At 50.8% G+C, this 22937-nt stretch overlaps 1 protein-coding gene across 3 annotated transcripts in view; it reads right to left on the bottom strand.

Moving 5' to 3' along the window:
- Positions 1 to 261: 261 nt before the first annotated feature.
- Positions 262 to 22937, bottom strand: part of LOC119957195 (cAMP-specific 3',5'-cyclic phosphodiesterase 4B-like) — a 597446-nt gene continuing 574770 nt past the window's right edge. For all 3 annotated transcript variants that reach the window (XM_038785008.1, XM_038785007.1, XM_038785006.1), the window contains 5 exons: positions 16555 to 16654; positions 9288 to 9442; positions 8853 to 8975; positions 2396 to 2578; positions 262 to 1233 (listed from right to left, as the gene is read on the bottom strand). In XM_038785008.1, the coding sequence (XP_038640936.1) occupies positions 847 to 1233; positions 2396 to 2578; positions 8853 to 8975; positions 9288 to 9442; positions 16555 to 16654 (948 nt within the window). In that variant the 3' untranslated portion in view covers positions 262 to 846. The remainder of the gene's footprint in view (positions 1234 to 2395; positions 2579 to 8852; positions 8976 to 9287; positions 9443 to 16554; positions 16655 to 22937) is intronic.

The following is a 22937-nucleotide window of genomic DNA, read 5'->3' as shown; positions in this document are numbered from 1 at the left end:
AGGAGGCTGTCCTGAGGTGGTGCCAGCTGCAACCTGGGACCAAACTCTACCTTGTTCCACTCAAAGCCACTCATAGACATGAAAGTGCAGTGCTCTCCTGGCACATGGGAATGGTAAACCTTAAATCAAGGAAAGATCCCCCCCCTCAGCCAGCACAGCTAATTGTGCATATCCCAGAATCTCTACAACATAAATTACTTTTAAAAAAGTCCCAAAGATATTGCCGTATTGTGCAAAAGAAGGTTGGAGGAAGACTTCACAAATTGAAGAGCAAAGTTTAGTGTTTGCAACCGGTTTAACTTCAAAACCACCGGCTTATGTCCCATTGATCTGATTCTTTCTAGAACCACGCAGAATAAATTATAACAAACAGTACATAAAATATAACATTAAAAATAAAACAAATCATTGCTTGACTTAACTACAAAGACAAAGCTTGTAGATAATTCTAGAAAAGGCACACAGTTCCCAGACCCTGTCACACTCAGAGAAACAGATTCCTTGCCATGGAAACAATGCGGAGGAAAGGAAGCTCAGGTGGGTTCACCTAATTCCTGTTGAAAGTCTGTTGTTCTCCCAGGTTGTTATCTTCTCCTTCAGTCCCGTTGGGCTGGGGTGTGAGTGAGAAACACATTGTGACGGCCTCTCACCCTATTACCCATTATAGGTCCAAACCAAACGAAGAATGGCTTTGATCTCCTGCCCACTTCCTATCCCGAGTTTCCTGAGTGTTAGGGCACTCTGACGGGGAAATCCCAATTGGATTCCAATCCACGCTTGAGGCTCATGTCTCCAAAAAAAGACAAACTTCATTTCTTTTGTCCGTTCTACACAAGGGTGTTTTTTTTATGATTCTGCAGAAGATGTGTCCTTGGCTGTGGTGTCTATCTGTCCCTCCTCACTGTCTTTCTCCTCCTGTTCCTTGGCTGTGCACAGTATGGTCTCCTCTGAGCTATGGTAGCTTGTTTCCTCCTCTCCCGTGCTGTTTCTCTCCTTGTCTGAGCGGTCGGATTCCTCTTCCTCCTCCAGCGTTAGTTCGAATTGAAACTTGTCAATGCACACTTCTTCACCCTGGCTGGGATCATCGAGTGGTGGGGAGGGGCTCTGTGGAATCATACTCTGATACCAGTATCTGTTGTCCTCCAGAGTGTCGAGGATATCCTGGGCATCAGGGTGCACTAGGTCGCCCCATGTCTCCCACAGAGGGTGCACAATGTAGTCAATGAACCCCACCTGCAAAGCACAGTGAATAACATCAGAGACATAAACCTCTTTCCATTCCCTCTCCCTTACCTGACCCCCCCTTCCTCTCCTTACACGCCCCCCCCTTCCTCTCCTTACACGTTCCCCCCTTCCTCTCCTTACACGCCCCCCCTTCCTCTCCTTACACGTTCCCCCCCTTCCTCTCCTTACACGTTCCCCCCTTCCTCTCCTTACACGCCCCCCTTCCTCTCCTTACACGTCCCCCCCCTTCCTCTCCTTACACGTTCCCCCCTTCCTCTCCTTACACGCCCCCCCTTCCTCTCCTTACACGTCCCCCCCCTTCCTCTCCTTACACGCCCCCCCTTCCTCTCCTTACTCGTCCCCCCTTCCTCTCCTTACACGCCCCCCTTACTCTCCTTACACGTCCCCCCCCTTACTCTCCTTACACGTCCCCCCCTTACTCTCCTTACACGCCCCCCCCCCTTCCTCTCCTTACACGTCCCTCCCTTACTCTCCTTACACGTCCCCCCCTTACTCTCCTTACACGTCCCCCCCTTACTCTCCTTACACGTCCCCCCCTTACTCTCCTTACACGTCCCCCCCTTCCTCTCCTTACACGTCCCTCCCTTACTCTCCTTACACGTTCCCCCCCTTACTCTCCTTACACGCCCCCTTCCTCTCCTTACACGTCCCCCCCTTACTCTCCTTACACGTCCCTCCCTTACTCTCCTTACACGTTCCCCCCTTCCTCTCCTTACACGTCCCCCCTTACTCTCCTTACACGTCCCCCCCCTTACTCTCCTTACACGTCCCTTACTGCAGTCAGGGAGTATTTGGGTAGGAGATCCCTGTGGAATCTTGTTGTTAATTCCACTTAACGCTCCTCGAGATATGAAGCCTCGATCAGTGATGTGCGGAATGGGATTCAGAGATTAACTAAATTTCCACTAAATTCCTCCTGTCCTCATGTAATTATCCAGATCTATAAACATCCGTCCCTCTCTCTCTGGAAGAAACCTAAGCAATCAGACTGACGCTGAGTGGCAGCCAGCTATTAAACTGTGAGGGGCATCACAGCCAGTGTTCATACGCGCAGGGTGAGGGAAAACAGGAAGCTGTAACTAAAGCTGGAGTACCCAGGTTAACTGGGATGTGTGACAGACACTGTGCCCAGCCATGAATCCACAGGTACCTGCGTCTTTTCCACTGAGGCTGTGTGCTTGTCACACATCGGACTGATCTCCATCCCTCGTTCCCGTTCCTTGTCTCCCTGTCGGAAAAACTCCTCCAGGATGCGATCTGTCCACTGCCGGTACAGCTCCAGGGGTTTGGTGGGGTTACTCAGATCAGCGCAGTGCACCATATTCCTCATCACCTAGCAACACAAACACACCCACACTGAGTAACCATCACAGACAATCCAATTACAGCCAATCGTAGCTCTGAATATCAGGGAATTAGAACTCCTGCTCCTTGAGACATTTGCTGTGAAATATAAACACAAAGTTCTGCACGAAACAAGGTTAATATCCCCAGGCATGTACACAGTCAATATCCCAGACATGTACACAGTCAATACCCCAGGCATGTACACAGTCAATATCCCAGACATGTACACAGTCAATACCCCAGGCATGTACACAGTCAATACCCCAGACATGTACACAGTCAATACCCCAGGCATGTACACAGTCAATACCCCAGGCATGTACACAGTCAATACCCCAGACATGTACACAGTCAATACCCCAGGCATGTACACAGTCAATACCCCAGGCATGTACACAGTCAATACCCCCAGGCATGTACACAGTCAATATCCCCAGGCATGTACACAGTCAATATCCCAGACATGTACACAGTCAATACCCCCAGGCATGTACACAGTCAATATCCCAGACATGTACACAGTCAATACCCCAGGCATGTACACAGTCAATACCCCAGACATGTACACAGTCAATACCCCAGGCATGTACACAGTCAATATCCCAGACATGTACACAGTCAATACCCCCAGGCATGTACACAGTCAATATCCCAGACATGTACACAGTCAATACCCCAGGCATGTACACAGTCAGCACCCCCAGACATGTACACAGTCAATATCCCAGACATGTACACAGTCAATACCCCAGGCATGTACACAGTCAACACCCCAGGCATGTACACAGTCAGCACCCCCAGACATGTACACAGTCAATATCCCAGGCATGTACACAGTCAATATCCCAGGCATGTACACAGTCAATATCCCAGGCATGTACACAGTCAATAACCCCAGGCATGTACACAGTCAACACCCCAGACATGTACACAGTCAATACCCCCAGGCATGTACACAGTCAGCACCCCCAGACATGTACACAGTCAATATCCCAGGCATGTACACAGTCAATATCCCCAGGCATGTACACAGTCAATACCCCAGGCATGTACACAGTCAATATCCCCAGGCATGTACACAGTCAATACCCTAGACATGTACACAGTCAATACCCCAGGCATGTACACAGTCAATATCCCCAGGCATGTACACAGTCAATACCCCAACATGTACACAGTCAATACCCCAGGCATATACACAGTCAATACCCCAGGCATGTACACAGTCAATACCCCAGGCATGTACACAGTCAATACCCCCAGACATGTACACAGTCAATACCCCAGGCATGTACACAGTCAATACCCCAGACATGTACACAGTCAATACCCCCAGACATGTACACAGTCAATACCCCAGGCATGTACACAGTCAATATCCCCAGGCATGTACACAGTCAATACCCCAGGCATGTACACAGTCAATACCCCGACATGTACACAGTCAATACCCCAGGCATGTACACAGTCAATACCCCAGGTATGTACACAGTCAATACCCCAGACATGTACACAGTCAATACCCCAGGCATGTACACAGTCAGCACCCCCAGACATGTACACAGTCAATACCCCCAGGCATGTACACAGTCAATATCCCCAGGCATGTGCACAGTCAATACCCCGACATGTACACAGTCAATACCCCAGACATGTACACAGTCAATATCCCCAGGCATGTACACAGTCAATACCCCCAGACATGTACACAGTCAATACCCCAGGCATGTACACAGTCAATACCCCAGGCATGTACACAGTCAATACCCCAGGCATGTACACAGTCAATACCCCAGGCATGTACACAGTCAACACCCCCAGACATGTACACAGTCAACACCCCCAGACATGTACACAGTCAACACCCCCAGACATGTACACAGTCAATACCCCCAGACATGTACACAGTCAATACCCCAGACATGTGCACAGTCAATACCCCCAGACATGTACACAGTCAATACCCCAGGCATGTACACAGTCAATACCCCAGACATGTACACAGTCAATATCCCAGACATGTACACAGTCAATACCCCAGACATGTACACAGTCAATACCCCAGACATGTGCACAGTCAATACCCCCAGACATGTACACAGTCAATACCCCCAGACATGTACACAGTCAATACCCCAGACATGTACGCAGTCAACACCCCCAGACATGTACACAGTAAATACCCCCAGGCATGTACACAGTCAATATCCCCAGACATGGACACAGTCTGTACCCCAGACACAGGACACAGTCTGTATCCCAGACACAGGACACTGTCTGTACCCCAGACACAGGACACTGTACCCCAGACACAGGACACTGTCTGTACCCCAGACACAGGACACAGTCTGTATCCCAGACACAGGACACTGTCTGTACCCCAGACACAGGACACTGTACCCCAGACACAGGACACTGTCTGTACCCCAGACACAGGACACTGTCTGTCCCCCAGACACAGGACACTGTCTGTATCCCAGACACAGGACACCGTCTGTACCCCAGACACAGGACACAGTCTGTATCCCAGACACAGGACACTGTCTGTACCCCAGACACAGGACACTGTCTGTACCCCAGACACAGGACACTGTCTATACCCCAGACACAGGACACTGTCTGTACCCCAGACACAGGACACTGTACCCCAGACACAGGACACTGTAACCCAGACACAGGACACTGTGCCCCAGACACAGGACACTGTCTGTACCCCAGACACAGGACACTGTACCCCAGACACAGGACACTGTCTGTCCCTCAGACACAGGACACTGTACCCCAGACACAGGACACTGTCTGTACCCCAGACACAGGACACAGTCTGTATCCCAGACACAGGACACTGTCTGTACCCCAGACACAGGACACTGTACCCCAGACACAGGACACTGTCTGTACCCCAGACACAGGACACTGTCTGTACCCCAGACACAGGACACTGTCTGTACCCCAGACACAGGACACTGTCTGTACCCCAGACACAGGACACTGTCTGTACCTCCCAGACACAGGACACTGTCTGTATCCCAGACACAGGACACTGTCTGTACCCCAGACACAGGACACTGTCTGTACCCCAGACACAGGACACTGTACCCCAGACACAGGACACTGTACCCCAGACACAGGACACTGTCTATACCCCAGACACAGGACACTGTCTGTACCCCAGACACAGGACACTGTACCCCAGACACAGGACACTGTACCCCAGACACAGGACACTGTCTGTACCCCAGACACAGGACACTGTCTGTACCCCAGACACAGGACACTGTCTGTACCCCAGACACAGGACACTGTCTGTAACCCAGACACAGGACACTGTCTGTACCCCAGACACAGGACACTGTCTGTACCCCAGACACAGGACACTGTCTGTACCCCAGACACAGGACACTGTCTGTACCCCAGACACAGGACACTGTCTGTACCCCAGACACAGGACACTGTACCCCAGACACAGGACACTGTCTGTACCCCAGACACAGGACACTGTCTGTAACCCAGACACAGGACACTGTCTGTACCCCAGACACAGGACACTGTAACCCAGACACAGGACACTGTCTATACCCCAGACACAGGACACAGTCTGTACCCCAGACACAGGACACTGTCTGTAACCCAGACACAGGACACTGTCTGTACCCCAGACACAGGACACTGTCTGTACCCCAGACACAGGACACCGTCTGTACCCCAGACACAGGACACTGTCTGTACCCCAGACACAGGACGCTGTCTGTACCCCAGACACAGGACACTGTCTGTACCCCAGACACAGGACACCGTCTGTACCCCAGACACAGGACACTGTCTGTACCTCCCAGACACAGGACACTGTCTGTATCCCAGACACAGGACACTGTCTGTACCCCAGACACAGGACACTGTCTGTACCCCAGACACAGGACACTGTCTGTATCCCAGACACAGGACACTGTCTGTACCCCAGACACAGGACACTGTACCCCAGACACAGGACACTGTCTATACCCCAGACACAGGACACTGTCTGTACCCCAGACACAGGACACTGTACCCCAGACACAGGACACTGTACCCCAGACACAGGACACTGTCTGTACCCCAGACACAGGACACTGTCTGTACCCCAGACACAGGACACTGTCTGTACCCCAGACACAGGACACTGTACCCCAGACACAGGACACTGTCTGTACCCCAGACACAGGACACCGTCTGTACCCCAGACACAGGACACTGTCTGTACCCCAGACACAGGACACTGTCTGTACCCCAGACACAGGACACCGTCTGTACCCCAGACACAGGACACTGTCTGTACCCCAGACACAGGACACTGTACCCCAGACACAGGACACTGTACCCCAGACACAGGACACTGTCTGTACCCCAGACACAGGACACTGTCTGTACCCCAGACACAGGACACCGTCTGTACCCCAGACACAGGACACTGTCTGTACCCCAGACACAGGACACTGTACCCCAGACACAGGACACTGTCTGTACCCCAGACACAGGACACTGTCTGTACCTCAGACACAGGACACTGTCTGTACCCCAGACACAGGACACTGTCTGTACCCCAGACACAGGACACTGTCTGTACCCCAGACACAGGACATTGTACCCCAGACACAGGACACTGTCTGTACCCCAGACACAGGACACCGTCTGTACCCCAGACACAGGACACTGTCTGTACCCCAGACACAGGACACTGTCTGTACCCCAGACACAGGACACTGTCTGTACCTCCCAGACACAGGACACTGTACCCCAGACACAGGACACTGTCTGTACCCCAGACACAGGACGCTGTCTGTACCCCAGACACAGGACACTGTCTGTACCCCAGACACAGGACGCTGTCTGTACCCCAGACACAGGACACCGTCTGTACCCCAGACACAGGACACTGTCTGTATCCCAGACACAGGACACTGTCTGTACCCCAGACACAGGACACTGTCTGTACCTCCCAGACACAGGACACTGTCTGTATCCCAGACACAGGACACTGTCTGTACCCCAGACACAGGACACTGTCTGTACCCCAGACACAGGACACTGTCTGTATCCCAGACACAGGACACTGTCTGTACCCCAGACACAGGACACTGTACCCCAGACACAGGACACTGTCTATACCCCAGACACAGGACACTGTCTGTACCCCAGACACAGGACACTGTACCCCAGACACAGGACACTGTCTGTACCCCAGACACAGGACACTGTCTGTACCCCAGACACAGGACACTGTCTGTACCCCAGACACAGGACACTGTCTGTACCCCAGACACAGGACACTGTCTGTACCCCAGACACAGGACACTGTACCCCAGACACAGGACACTGTACCCCAGACACAGGACACTGTCTGTACCCCAGACACAGGACACTGTCTGTACCCCAGACACAGGACACTGTCTGTACCCCAGACACAGGACACTGTACCCCAGACACAGGACACTGTACCCCAGACACAGGACACTGTACCCCAGACACAGGACACTGTCTGTACCCCAGACACAGGACACTGTACCCCAGACACAGGACACTGTCTGTACCCCAGACACAGGACACTGTCTGTACCTCAGACACAGGACACTGTCTGTACCCCAGACACAGGACACTGTCTGTACCCCAGACACAGGACACTGTCTGTACCCCAGACACAGGACATTGTACCCCAGACACAGGACACTGTCTGTACCCCAGACACAGGACACCGTCTGTACCCCAGACACAGGACACTGTCTGTACCCCAGACACAGGACACTGTCTGTACCCCAGACACAGGACACTGTCTGTACCCCAGACACAGGACACTGTCTGTACCCCAGACACAGGACACCGTCTGTACCCCAGACACAGGACACCGTCTGTACCCCAGACACAGGACACTGTCTGTACCCCAGACACAGGACACTGTCTGTACCTCCCAGACACAGGACACTGTACCCCAGACACAGGACACTGTACCCCAGACACAGGACGCTGTCTGTACCCCAGACACAGGACACCGTCTGTACCCCAGACACAGGACACCGTCTGTACCCCAGACACAGGACACCGTCTGTACCCCAGACACAGGACACCGTCTGTACCCCAGACACAGGACACTGTCTATACCTCCCAGACACAGGACACTGTCTGTACCCCAAACACAGGACACTGTCTGTACCCCAAACACAGGACACTGTCTGTACCCCAGACACAGGACACTGTCTATACCTCCCAGACACAGACACATTCCATACCTGGATCCTGTCAGTGTAGTTGTCAAGCAGAAGAACACCCGAGCTGGTCACTTTCTTTGTCTCCACCATAGTTTTCAGGTCTGCCAACAGGCTCATATGTTTTGACATGTCTGTCGCCAGAACCTGTGGACGGAAAAAGCAACTCTCATTCCACAGTCAGCCTCAGCCAATTGAGGACTTTTTCACGTGTAGTCACTTTGTAATATATGAAATGTAGCAGAAAGTTAGTGCAAAGTGGGACCTTATAGACATCATACACCAGATAATGTTTTAGTGATATTTAATATCTGATCATAAAGACAGCCGTGCCCACACTTCGTCACTCCTTCAATTCACAGCACTGACCTGCGCTATGGGCTGAAGGCTCTGTGATGGGACTCTGACGGTGCTGTGCACTGGACCAAAATGGGAGAACAGAGGGCCGAGTTTACTCACCATGTCGATAACCATTTTGCGCAGGCTCTGCCTCTGCCGTTTGGGGAGATTCTGGAAGATGTCACAGTTTTCCTCCTGGAGCAGTTTGAAGCCCACGGCAAGGTGATGATTCTCCAGTACCGACTCATCGTTATACATGAGAGCCAGCTCCGAGTCTGAGAGACAGGGGCATGAGTGTCAGTATTGGGCATCAACCATCATTCCTCTTACACAACTTGGGAGAGCTAAAGCATACCATCTCACACCAAACACAAAATGCTAGTGACCATCCCGTACCCTGAATAAACAGTGTCTCTGTACAGTTACACAGTGAGTGATCCTCACCCTGAATAAACAGTGACTCTGTACAGTTACACAGTGAGCGATCCTCACCCTGCTGAATAAACAGTGACTCTGTACAGTTACACAGTGAGTGATCCTCACCCTGCTGAATAAACAGTGTCTCTGTACAGTTACACAGTGAGTGATCCTCACCCTGAATAAACAGTGTCTCTGTACAGTTACACAATGAGTGATCCTCACCCTGCTGAATTAACAGTGACTCTGTACAGTTATGATGTGGAGATGCCGGCGTTGGACTGGGGTGAGCACAGTAAGAAGTCTTACAACACCAGGTTAAAGTCCAACAGGTTTGATTCAAACACGAGCTTTCGGAGCACGGCTCCTTCTTCACCTGAAGAAGGAGCCGTGCTCCGAAAGCTCGTGTTTGAAACAAACCTGTTGGACTTTAACCTGGTGTTGTAAGACTTCTTACTCTGTACAGTTACACAGTGAGTGATCATCACCCTGCTGAATAAACAGTGACTCTGTACAGTTACACAGTGAGTGATCCTCACCCTGCTGAATAAACAGTGACTCTGTACAGTTACACAGCGAGTGATCCTCACCCTGCTGAATAAACAGTGACTCTGTACAGTTACACAGTGAGTGACCCTCACCCTGCTGAATAAACAGTGACTCTGCACAGTTACACAGTGAGTGATCCTCACCCTGAATAAACAGTCACTCTGTACAGTTACACAGTGAGTGATCCTCACCCTGCTGAATAAACAGTGACTCAGTACAGTTACACAGTGAGTGATCCTCACCCTGAATAAACAGTGACTCTGTACAGTTACAGTGAGTGATCCTCACCCTGAATAAACAGTGACTCTGTACAGTTACACAGTGAGTGATCCTCACCCTGCTGAATAAACAGTGACTCTGTACAGTTACACAGTGAGTGATCCTCACCCTGCTGAATAAACAGTGACTCTGTACAGTTACACAGTGAGCGATCGTCACCCTGAATAAACAGTGACTCTGTACAGTTACACAGTGAGTGATCCTCACCCTGCTGAATAAACAGTGACTCTGTACAGTTACACAGTGAGTGATCCTCACTCTGAATAAACAGTGACTCTGTACAGTTACACAGTGAGTGATCCTCACCCTGCTGAATAAACAGTGACTCTGTACAGTTACACAGTGAGTGATCCTCACCCTGAATAAACAGTGACTCTGCAGTTACACAGTGAGTGATCCTCACCCTGCTGAATAAACAGTGACTCCGTACAGTTACACAGTGAGTGAGCCTCACCCTGAATAAACAGTGACTCTGTACAGTTACACAGTGAGTGATCCTCACCCTGAATAAACAGTGACTCTGTACAGTTACACAGTGAGTGATCCTCACCCTGCCGAATAAACAGTGACTCTGTACAGTTACACAGTGAGTGATCCTCACCCTGCTGAATAAACAGTGACTCTGTACAGTTACACAGTGAGTGATCCTCACCCTGCTGAATAAACAGTGACTCTGTCCAGTAAAACAGTGAGTGATCCTCACCCTGCTGAATAAACAGTGACTCTGTACAGTTACACAGTGAGTGATCCTCACTCTGAATAAACAGTGACTCTGTACAGTTACACAGTGAGTGATCCTCACCCTGCTGAATAAACAGTGACTCTGTCCAGTTACACAGTGAGTGATCCTCACCCTGCTGAATAAACAGTGACTCTGTACAGTTACACAGTGAGTGATCCTCACCCTGAATAAACAGTCACTCTGTACAGTTACACAGTGAGTGATCCTCACCCTGAATAAACAGTGACTCTGTACAGTTACACAGTGAGTGATCCTCACCCTGCTGAATGAACAGTGACTCTGCAGTTACACAGTGAGTGATCCTCACCCTGCTGAATAAACAGTGACTCTGTATAGTTACACAGTGAGTGATCCTCACCCTGCTGAATAAACAGTGACTCTGTACAGTTACACAGTGAGCGATCGTCACCCTGAATAAACAGTGACTCTGTACAGTTACACAGTGAGTGATCCTCACCCTGAATAAACAGTGACTCTGTACAGTTACACAGTGAGTGATCCTCACCCTACTGAATAAACAGTGACTCTGTATAGTTACAGTAAGAAGTCTTACAACACCAGGTTAAAGTCCAACAGGTTTGTTTCAAACACGAGCTTTCGGAGCACGGCTCCTTCTTCAGGTGAATGGAAAGGCTTGTTCCAGAAATGTTTATATAGACACAGTCAGAGATGCCCCGGAATGCGAGCACCTGCAGGCAATCAAATCATCAAAGATGCAGAGAGAGAGGTAACTCCAGGTTAAAGAGGTGTGAATTGTCCCAAGCCAGTTCAGTCGGTAGGCCTCTGCAAGTCCAGGCTTGTTGATTGGGGCCGAATGTAATGCGACATGAATCCCAGATCCCGGTTGAGTCCGCATTCATGCGTGCGGAACTTAGCTATAAGTTTTTGCTCAGCAATTTTGCGTTGTCGCGTCTCCTGAAGGCCTCCTTGTAGAATGCTGACCCGGAGATCAGAGGCTGAATGTCCTTGACTGCTGAAGTGTTCCCCAACTGGAAGGGAACAGTCCTGCCTGTTGATAGTCGCACGATGCCCGTTTATTCGTTGTCGCAGTGTCTGCATGGTCTCGCCAATGTACCACGCTTCGGGACATCCTTTCCTGCAGCGTATGAGGTAGACTACATTGGTCGAGTCGCACGAGTATGCGCCGCGTACCTGGTGGGTGGTGTATAGTTACACAGTGGGTGATCCTCACCCTGAATAAACAGTGACTCTGTACAGTTACAAAGTGAGTGACCCTCACCCTGAATAAACAGTCACTCTGTACAGTTACACAGTGAGTGATCCTCACCCTGAATAAACAGTGACTCTGTACAGTTACACAGTGAGTGATCCTCACCCTGCTGAATGAACAGTGACTCTGCACAGTTACACAGTGAGTAATCCTCACCCTGCTGAATAAACAGTTACTCTGTACAGTTACACAGTGAGTGATCCTCACCCTGCTGAATAAACAGTGACTCTGTACAGTTACACAGTGAGCGATCGTCACCCTGAATAAACAGTGACTCTGTACAGTTACACAGTGAGTGATCCTCACCCTGAATAAACAGTGACTCTGTACAGTTACACAGTGAGTGATCCTCACCCTGCTGAATAAACAGTGACTCTGTCCAGTTACACAGTGAGTGATCCTCACCCTGCTGAATAAACAGTGACTCTGTATAGTTACACAGTGAGTGATCCTCACCCTGAATAAACAGTGACTCTGTACAGTTACACAGTGAGTGATCCTCACCCTGCTGAATAAACAGTGACTCTGTCCAGTTACACAGTGAGTGATCCTCACCCTGAATAAACAGTGACTCTGTACAGTTATACAGTGAGTGATCCTCATCCTGAATAAACAGTGACTCTGTACAGTTATACAGTGAGTGATCCTCATCCTGAATAAACAGTGACTCTGTACAGTTACACAGTGAGTGATCCTCACCCTGAATAAACAGTGATTCTGTACAGTTACACAGTGAGTGATCCTCACCCTGCTGAATAAACAGTGACTCTGTACAGTTACACAGTGAGTGATCCTCACTCTGCTGAATAAACAGTGACTCTGTAGAGTTACACAGTGAGTGATCCTCACCCTGCTGAATAAACAGTGACTCTAAACAGTGACTCTGAACAGTTACACAGTGAGTGATCCTCACCCTGCTGAATAAACAGTGACTCTATCCAATTACACAGTGAGTGATCCTCACCCTGAATAAACAGTGACTCTGTACAGTTACACAGTGAGTGATCCTCACCCTGAGTAAACAGTGACTCTGTACAGTTACACAGTGAGTGATCCTCACCCTGCTGAATAAACAGTGACTCTGTACAGTTACACAGTGAGTGATCCTCACCCTGAATAAACAGTGACTCTGTACAGTTACACAGTGAGTGACCCTCACTCTGAATAAACAGTGACTCTGTACAGTTACGCAGTGAGTGATCCTCACCCTGAATAAACAGTGACTCTGTACAGTTACACAGTGAGTGATCCTCACCCTGCTGAATAAACAGTGACTCTGTACAGTTACACAGTGAGTGATCCTCACCCTGAATAAACAGTGACTCTGCACAGTTACACAGTGAGTGATCCTCACCCTGCTGAATAAACAGTGACTCTGTCCAGTTACACAGTGAGTGATCCTCATCCTGCTGAATAAACAGTGACTCTGTATAGTTACACAGTGAGTGATTCTCACCCTGCTGAATAAACAGTGACTCTGTACAGTTACACAGTGAGCGATCGTCACCCTGAATAAACAGTGACTCTGTACAGTTACACAGTGAGTGATCCTCACCCTGAATAAACAGTGACTCTGTACAGTTACACAGTGAGTGATCCTCACCCTGCTGAATAAACAGTGACTCTGTATAGTTACACAGTGAGTGATCCTCACCCTGAATAAACAGTGACTCTGTACAGTTACACAGTGAGTGATCCTCACCCTGCCAAATAAACAGTGACTCTGAACAGTTACACAGTGAGTGATCCTCACCCTGCTGAATAAACAGTGACTCTGTACAGTTACACAGTGAGTGATCCTCACCCTGCTGAATAAACAGTGACTCTGTACAGTTACACAGTGAGTGATCCTCACTCTGAATAAACAGTGACTCTGTACAGTTACGCAGTGAGTGATCCTCACCCTGAATAAACAGTGACTCTGTACAGTTACACAGTGAGTGATCCTCACCCTGCTGAATAAACAGTGACTCTGTCCAGTTACACAGTGAGTGATCCTCACCCTGCTGAATAAACAGTGACTCTGTCCAGTTACACAGTGAGTGATCCTCACCCTGCTGAATAAACAGTGACTCTGTACAGTTACACAGTGAGTGATCCTCACCCTGCTGAATAAACAGTGACTCTGTACAGTTACACAGTGAGTGATCCTCACCCTGAATAAACAGTGACTCAGTACAGTTACACAGTGAGTGATCCTCATCCTGAATAAACAGTGACTCTGTACAGTTACACAGTGAGTGATCCTCACCCTGCTGAATAAACAGTGACTCTGTACAGTTACACAGTGAGTGATTCTCACCCTGAATAAACAGTGACTCTGTACAGTTACACAGTGAGTGATCCTCATCCTGAATAAACAGTGACTCTGTACAGTTACACAGTGAGTGATCCTCACCCTGAATAAACAGTGACTCTGTACAGTTACACAGTGAGTGATCCTCACCCTGAATAAACAGTGACTCAGTACAGTTACACAGTGAGTGATCCTCACCCTGAATAAACAGTGACTCTGTACAGTTACACAGTGAGTGATCCTCACCCTGCTGAATAAACAGTGACTCTGTACAGTTACACAGTGAGTGATCCTCACCCTGAATAAACAGTGACTCTGTACAGTTACACAGTGAGTGATCCTCACCCTGCTGAATAAACAGTGACTCTGTACAGTTACACAGTGAGTGATCCTCACCCTGCTGAATAAACAGTGACTCTGTACAGTTACAGTGAGTGATCCTCACCATGAATAAACAGTGACTCTGTACAGTTACACAGTGAGTGATCCTCACCCTGAATAAACAGTGACTCTGTACAGTTACACAGTGAGTGATCCACACCCTGCTGAATAAACAGTGACTCTGTACAGTTATACAGGGAGTGATCCTCACCTTGCTGAATAAACAGTGACTCTGTACAGTTACACAGTGAGTGATCCTCGCCCTGCTGAATAAACAGTGACTCTGTACAGTTACACAGTGAGTGATCCTCACCCTGAATAAACAGTGACTCTGTACAGTTACACAGTGAGTGATCCTCACCCTGCTGAATAAACAGTGACTCTGTACAGTTACACAGTGAGTGATCCTCACCCTGCTGAATAAACAGTGACTCTGTACAGTTACACAGTGAGTGATCCTCACCCTGCTGAATAAACAGTGACTCTGTACAGTTATACAGGGAGTGATCCTCACCTTGCTGAATAAACAGTGACTCTGTACAGTTACACAGTGAGTGATCCTCGCCCTGCTGAATAAACAGTGACTCTGTACAGTTACACAGTGAGTGATCCTCACCCTGAATAAACAGTGACTCTGTACAGTTACACAGTGAGTGATCCTCACCCTGCTGAATAAACAGCGACTCTGTCCAGTTACACAGTGAGTGATCCTCACCCTGCTGAATAAACAGTGACTCTGTACAGTTACAGTGAGTGATCCTCACCCTGAATAAACAGTGACTCTGTACAGTTACACAGTGAGTGATCCTCACCCTGCTGAATAAACAGTGACTCTGTACAGTTACACAGTGAGTGATCCTCACCCTGCTGAATAAACAGTGACTCTGTACAGTTATACAGGGAGTGATCCTCACCTTGCTGAATAAACAGTGACTCTGTACAGTTACACAGTGAGTGATCCTCGCCCTGCTGAATAAACAGTGACTCTGTACAGTTACACAGTGAGTGATCCTCACCCTGAATAAACAGTGACTCTGTACAGTTACACAGTGAGTGATCCTCACCCTGCTGAATAAACAGTGACTCTGTCCAGTTACACAGTGAGTGATCCTCACCCTGCTGAATAAACAGTGATTCTGTACAGTTACACAGTGAGTGATCCTCACCCTGCTGAATAAACAGTGACTCTATATAGTTACACAGTGAGTGATCCTCACCCTGAATAAACAGTGACTCTGTACAGTTACACAGTGAGTGATCCTCACCCTGCTGAATAAACAGTGACTCTGTACAGTTACACAGTGAGTGATCCTCACCCTGAATAAAGCTGTGTGAACCTTTCCATTCTTGTTGTCTGAAGCTGCAGAGCAGGTGAATCAAACCATGAGTGATTTATCAAGGAGGATGGGTAATAAACGGCAGTCGTGCTAGAAATGGCCACATCTGGAGAATGGTTAAGAATATGGGTGACTGAGGTGGGTTTGATACTCACTGGTGTTGATAAGGAACTGATTGGAAACTCCTGGGTGATCCACATCGTGAATGGCAGCAGCAAACAATGCAGCCAGAGTCTCCAGATCGGTGAAGACTGCCTGGAATAAATAGCAAGAAACAGGTGTAGTCAGAGTTGCACATTACATTTTTTATTGCAGAAAATAAGGAAGTATGGAATTGAAGGTGATTTAGCGGTTTGGATCAGTAATTGGCTAGCTGAAAGAAGACAGAGAGCTGAAAGAGGGCAGCAGGGTAGCATGGTGGTTAGCATAAATGCTTCACAGCTCCAGGGTCCCAGGTTTGATTCCCGGCTGGGTCACTGTCTGTGCGGAGTCTGCACGTCCTCCCCGTGTCTGCGTGGGTTTCCTCCGGGTGCTCCGGTTTCCTCCCACAGTCCAAAGATGTGCGGGTTAGGTGGATTGGCCATGCCAAATTGCCCGTAGTGTCCTAATAAAAGTAAGGTTAAGGGGGGGTTGTTGGGTTACAGGTATAGGGTGGATGTGTGGGTTTGAGTAGGGTGATCATGGCTCGGCACAACATTGAGGGCCGAAGGGCCTGTTCTGTGCTGTACTGTTCTATGTTCTAGAGGGTGGTGGTTGATGGCAAATGTTCATCCTGGAGTTCAGTTACTAGTGGTGTACCGCAAGGATCTGTTTGGGGCCACTGCTATTTGTCATTTTTATAAATGACCTGGAAGAGGGTGTAGAAGGATGGGTTAGTAAATTTGCAGATGACACGAAGGTCGGTGGAGTTGTGGATAGTGATGAAGGATGTTATAGGATACAGAGGGACATAGATAAGCTGCAGAGCTGGGCTGAGAGGTGGCAGATGGAGTTTAATGCGGAAAAGTGTGAGGTGGTTCACTTTGGAAGGCGTAACAGGAATGCAGAGTACTGGGCTAATGGCAAGATTCTTGGTAGTGTAGATGAACAGAGAGATCTCGGCATCCAGGTACATAAATCCCTGAAAGTTGCCACCCAGGTTAATAGGGCTGTTAAGAAGGCATATGGTGTGCTAGCCTTTATAAGCAGGGGGATTGAGTTTCGGAACCACAAGGTCATGCTGCAGCTGTACATAACTCTGGTGCGGCCGCACCTGGAGTACTGCGTGCAGTTCTGGTCACCACATTATAGGAAGGATGTGGAAGCTTTGGAAAGGGTTCAGAGGAGATTTAGTCGGATGTTGCCTGGTATGGAGGGAAGGTCTTACGAGGAAAGGCTCAGGGAATTGAGGTTGTTTTCGTTAGAGAGGAGAAGGCTGAGAGGTGACTTAATAGAGACATAAAAGATAGTCAGAGGGTTAGATAGGGTGGACAGTGAGAGTCTTTTTCCTCGGATGGTGATGACCAACACGAGGGGACATAGCTTTAAATTGAGGGGTGATAGATATAGGACAGATATCAGAGGCAGTTTCTTTACTCAGAGAGTAGTAGGGGTGTGGAACGCCCTGCCTGCAACAGTAGTAGACTCGCCAACTTTAAGGGCATTTAAGTGGTCAGTGGATAGACATATGGATGAAAATGGAATAGTGTAGGTCAGATAGGCTTCAGATGGTTTCACAGGTCGGCGCAACATCGAGGGCCAAAGGGCCCGTACTGCGCTGTAGTGTTCTATGTTCTATGTTCTACATCGGTTACCACAATCTCCTATTTGTAGATAATTTGAATAGAATAGAAATTACAGCACAAAAGAAGGCCATTTGGCCCTTTGGGTTTGCACCAGCCCCCAAGACAGCAACCCAGCTAGTCCCATTCCCAGCTAGCCCCGTTTCCCAGCTAGTCCCGTTTCCCAGCTAGTCCCATTCCCAGCTAGTCCCATTCCCAGCTAGTCCCATTCCCAGCTAGTCCCGTTTCCCAGCTAGTCCCGTTTCCCAGCTAGTCCCATTCCCAGCTAGTCCCATTCCCAGCTAGCCCCGTTTCCCAGCTAGCCCCATTCCCAGCTAGTCCCGTTTCCCAGCTAGTCCCATTCCCAGCTAGTCCCATTCCCAGCCAGTCCCATTCCCAGCTAGTCCCGTTTCCCAGCCAGTCCCGTTTCCCAGCTAGTCCCATTCCCAGCTAGTCCCGTTTCCCAGCTAGTCCCATTCCCAGCAAGTCCCGTTTCCGGCTAGTCCCGTTTCCCAGCTAGTCCCATTCCCAGCTAGTCCCATTCCCAGCTAGTCCCATTCCCAGCTAGTCCCATTTCCCAGCTAGTCCCGTTTCCCAGCTAGTCCCGTTTCCCAGCCAGTCCCATTCCCAGCTAGTCCCATTCCCAGCTAGTCCCATTCCCAGCTAGTCCCGTTTCCCAGCTAGTCCCATTCCCAGCTAGTCCCATTCCCCAGTTAGTCCCGTTTCCCAGCTAGTCCCGTTTCCCATCTAGTCCCATTCCCAGCTAGTCCCATTCCCAGCAAGTCCCGTTTCCCAGCTAGTCCCGTTTCCCAGCTAGTCCCGTTTCCCAGCTAGTCCCGTTTCCCAGCTAGTCCCATTCCCAACTAGTCCCATTCCCAGCTAGTCCCATTCCCAGCCAGTCCCATTCCCAGCTAGTCCCATCCCCAGCTAGTCCCATTCCCAGCTAGTCCCATTCCCAGCTAGTCCTATTCCCAGCTAGTCCTATTCCCAGCTAGTCCCGTTTCCCAGCTAGTCCCGTTCCCAGCTAGTCCCATTCCCAGCTAGTCCCGTTTCCCAGCTAGTCCCGTTCCCAGCTAGTCCCATTCCCAGCTAGTCCCGTTTCCCAGCTAGTCCCGTTCCCAGCTAGTCCCATTCCCAGCTAGTCCCGTTTCCCAGCTAGTCCCATTCCCAGCTAGTCCCATTCCCAGCTAGTCCCATTCCCAGCTAGTCCCGTTTCCCAGCTAGTCCCATTCCCAGCTAGTCCCATTCCCAGCTAGTCCCGTTTCCCAGCTAGTCCCGTTTCCCAGCTAGTCCCATTCCCAGCTAGTCCCGTTCCCAGCTAGTCCCGTTCCCAGCTAGTCCCATTCCCAGCTAGTCCCATTCCCAGCTAGTCCTGTTCCCCAGCTAGTCCCATTCCCAGCCAGTCCCGTTTCCCAGCTAGTCCCATTCCCAGCTAGTCCCATTCCCAGCTAGTCCCGTTTCCCAGCTAGTCCCATTCCCAGCTAGTCCCGTTCCCAGCCAGTCCCATTCCCAGTCAGTCCCATTCCCAGCCAGTCCCATCCCCAGCTAGTCCCGTTTCCCAGCTAGTCCCATTCCCAGCTAGTCCCATTCCCAGCCAGTCCCATTCCCAGCTAGTCCCATTCCCAGCTAGTCCCGTTTCCCAGCTAGTCCCATTCCCAGCTAGTCCCGTTCCCAGCTAGTCCCGTTCCCAGCTAGTCCCATTTCCCAGCTAGTCCCATTCCCAGCTAGTACCGTTTCCCAGCTAGTCCCGTTTCCCAGCTAGTCCCATTCCCAGCTAGTCCCGTTTCCCAGCTAGTCCCATTCCCAGCTAGTCCCATTCCCAGCCAGTCCCATTCCCAGCTAGTCCCGTTTCCCAGCTAGTCCCGTTTCCCAGCTAGTCCCGTTTCCCAGCTAGTCCCATTCCCAGCTAGTCCCATTCCCAGCCAGTCCCATTCCCAGCTAGTCCCGTTTCCCAGCTAGTCCCATTTCCCAGCTAGTCCCATTCCCAGCTAGTCCCGTTTCCCAGCTAGTCCCATTCCCAGCTAGTCCCGTTTCCCAGCTAGTCCCGTTCCCAGCTAGTCCCGTTTCCCAGCTAGTCCCGTTTCCCAGCTAGTCCCGTTTCCCAGCTAGTCCCGTTTCCCAGCTAGTCCCATTCCCAGCCAGTCCCATTCCCAGCTAGTCCCGTTCCCAGCCAGTCCCGTTCCCAGCTAGTCCCATACCCAGCTAGTCCCGTTTCCCAGCTAGTCCCATTCCCAGCTAGTCCCGTTTCCCAGCTAGTCCATTCCCAGCTAGTCCCATTCCCAGCTAGTCCCGTTCCCAGCTAGTCCCATTCCCAGCTAGTCCCATTCCTAGCTAGTCCCGTTCCCAGCCAGTCCCGTTTCCCAGCTAGTCCCGTTTCCCAGCTAGTCCCATTCCCAGCTAGTCCCATTTCCCAGCTAGTCCCATTCCCAGCTAGTCCCGTTCCCAGCTAGTCCCATTCCCAGCTAGTCCCATTTCCCAGCTAGTCCCATTCCCAGCTAGTCCCATTCCCAGCTAGTCCCGTTCCCAGCTAGTCCCGTTTCCCAGCTAGTCCCATCCCCAGCTAGTCCCATTCCCAGCTAGTCCCATTCCCAGCTAGTCCCATTCCCAGCTAGTCCCATTCCCAGCTAGTACCGTTTCCCAGCTAGTCCTGTTTCCCAGCTAGTCCCATTCCCCAGCCAGTCCCATTCCCAGCTAGTCCCGTTTCCCAGCTAGTCCCATTTCCCAGCCAGTCCCATTCCCAGCTAGTCCCATTCCCAGCTAGTACCGTTTCCCAGCTAGTCCTGTTTCCCAGCTAGTCCCATTCCCAGCTAGTCCCGTTTCCCAGCTAGTCCCATTCCCAGCTAGTCCCATTCCCAGCCAGTCCCATTCCCAGTCAGTCCCATTCCCAGCCAGTCCCATCCCCAGCTAGTCCCGTTTCCCAGCTAGTCCCATTCCCAGCAAGTCCCGTTTCCCAGCTAGTCCCATTCCCAGCTAGTCCCATTCCCAGCCAGTCCCATTCCCAGTCAGTCCCATTCCCAGCCAGTCCCATCCCCAGCTAGTCCCGTTTCCCAGCTAGTCCCATTCCCAGCTAGTCCCATTCCCAGCTAGTCCCATTCCCAGCTAGTCCCGTTTCCCAGCTAGTCCCGTTTCCCAGCTAGTCCCATTCCCAGCTAGTCCCATTCCCAGCTAGTCCCATTCCCAGCCAGTCCCATTCCCAGCTAGTCCCGTTTCCCAGCTAGTCCCATTCCCCAGCTAGTCCCGTTTCCCAGCTAGTCCCATTCCCAGCTAGTCCCGTTTCCCAGCTAGTCCCGTTTCCCAGCTAGTCCCGTTTCCCAGCTAGTCCCGTTTCCCAGCTAGTCCCATTCCCAGCTAGTCCCGTTTCCCAGCTAGTCCCATTCCCAGCTAGTCCCATCCCCAGCTACTCCCGTTTCCCAGCTAGTCCCATTCCCAGCTAGTCCCATTCCCAGTCAGTCCCATTCCCAGCTAGTCCCATTTCCCAGCTAGTCCCATTCCCAGCCAGTCCCATCCCCAGCTAGTCCCGTTTCCCAGCTAGTCCCATCCCCAGCTAGTCCCGTTTCCCAGCTAGTCCCATCCCCAGCTAGTCCCGTTTCCCAGCTAGTCCCGTTTCCCAGCTAGTCCCATTCCCAGCTAGTCCCATTCCCAGCTAGTCCCGTTCCCGGCTAGTCCCGTTTCCCAGCTAGTCCCATTCCCAGCTAGTCCCATCCCCAGCTAGTCCCGTTTCCCAGCTAGTCCCATCCCCAGCTAGCCCCATTCCCAGCTAGTCCCGTTTCCCAGCTAGTCCCATTCCCAGCTAGTCCCATTCCCAGCCAGTCCCATCCCCAGCTAGTCCCGTTCCCAGCCAGTCCCATTCCCAGCTAGTCCCATTCCCAGCTAGTCCCGTTCCCCAGCCCTATCTCCATAGCCTCTAAATTCATCACTTTCAAAGATAGATCCAGCTCTCTTTTGAAACCTCCAATGGAATCCACCTCTACCTCTCTCCCAGGCAGCACATTCCAAACCGCAACTCTCTGAGTGAAGACGTTTCTCCTCATCTCACTCCGAGCTCTCTTGCTGACCATCTGGAAATTGTGGCCCCGAGTCACTGACATACTAGTGGAAACAGAATATGCTTCTTTACCCTGTCAAAATTGTTCAGAATTGTGAACACTTTGTCCCAGGGAGCATTGATGGCGGATTTCTGGGCTGGCACAGGGCAGGGGTAGAAGGTTGAGGGACCTGTTTGTGGAGGGGAGGTTCGCGAGCTTGGGGGAGTTAGAGGGGAAGTTTGGGCTCCCCCTGGAGAACATGTTTAGGTACATGCAGGTGAGGGCGTTTGCCAGGCAGCAGGTGGAGGGGTTCCCCTTGCTGCCTCCACGAGGGGTGCGGGATCGGTTGCTCTCGGGGGTGTGGGTTGGAGGAGGGAGGATTTCGGACATATACCGGGTAATGCAGGAGGTAGACGAGGCCTCGGTGGAGGAACTGAAGGGTAAATGGGAAGAGGAGCTGGGTGAGGAGACTGAGGAGGGGATGTGGGCGGATGCCCTGGAGAGAGTGAATTCCTCCTCTTCCTGTGCGAGGCTTAGCCTCATACAGTTCAAGGTGCTGCATAGGGCCCACATGACTGGGTCGAGGATGAGCAGGTTTTTCGGGGGAGAGGACAGGTGTGCTAGGTGCTCGGGGAGCCCAGCGAACCACGCCCATATATTTTGGGCGTGCCCAGCGCTGGGGGAGCTTTGGAAGGGGGTAGCAAGGACAGTGTCGAGGGTGGTAGGATCCAGGGTCAAGCCAGGCTGGGGACT

The sequence above is a fragment of the Scyliorhinus canicula genome, chromosome 25, assembly GCF_902713615.1.
Source record: "Scyliorhinus canicula chromosome 25, sScyCan1.1, whole genome shotgun sequence".
Classification (NCBI taxonomy): Eukaryota; Metazoa; Chordata; class Chondrichthyes; order Carcharhiniformes; family Scyliorhinidae; genus Scyliorhinus; species Scyliorhinus canicula.
Note: the sequence above shows the minus strand (reverse complement) of the source record. Positions and strands in the feature narration are given on the sequence as shown.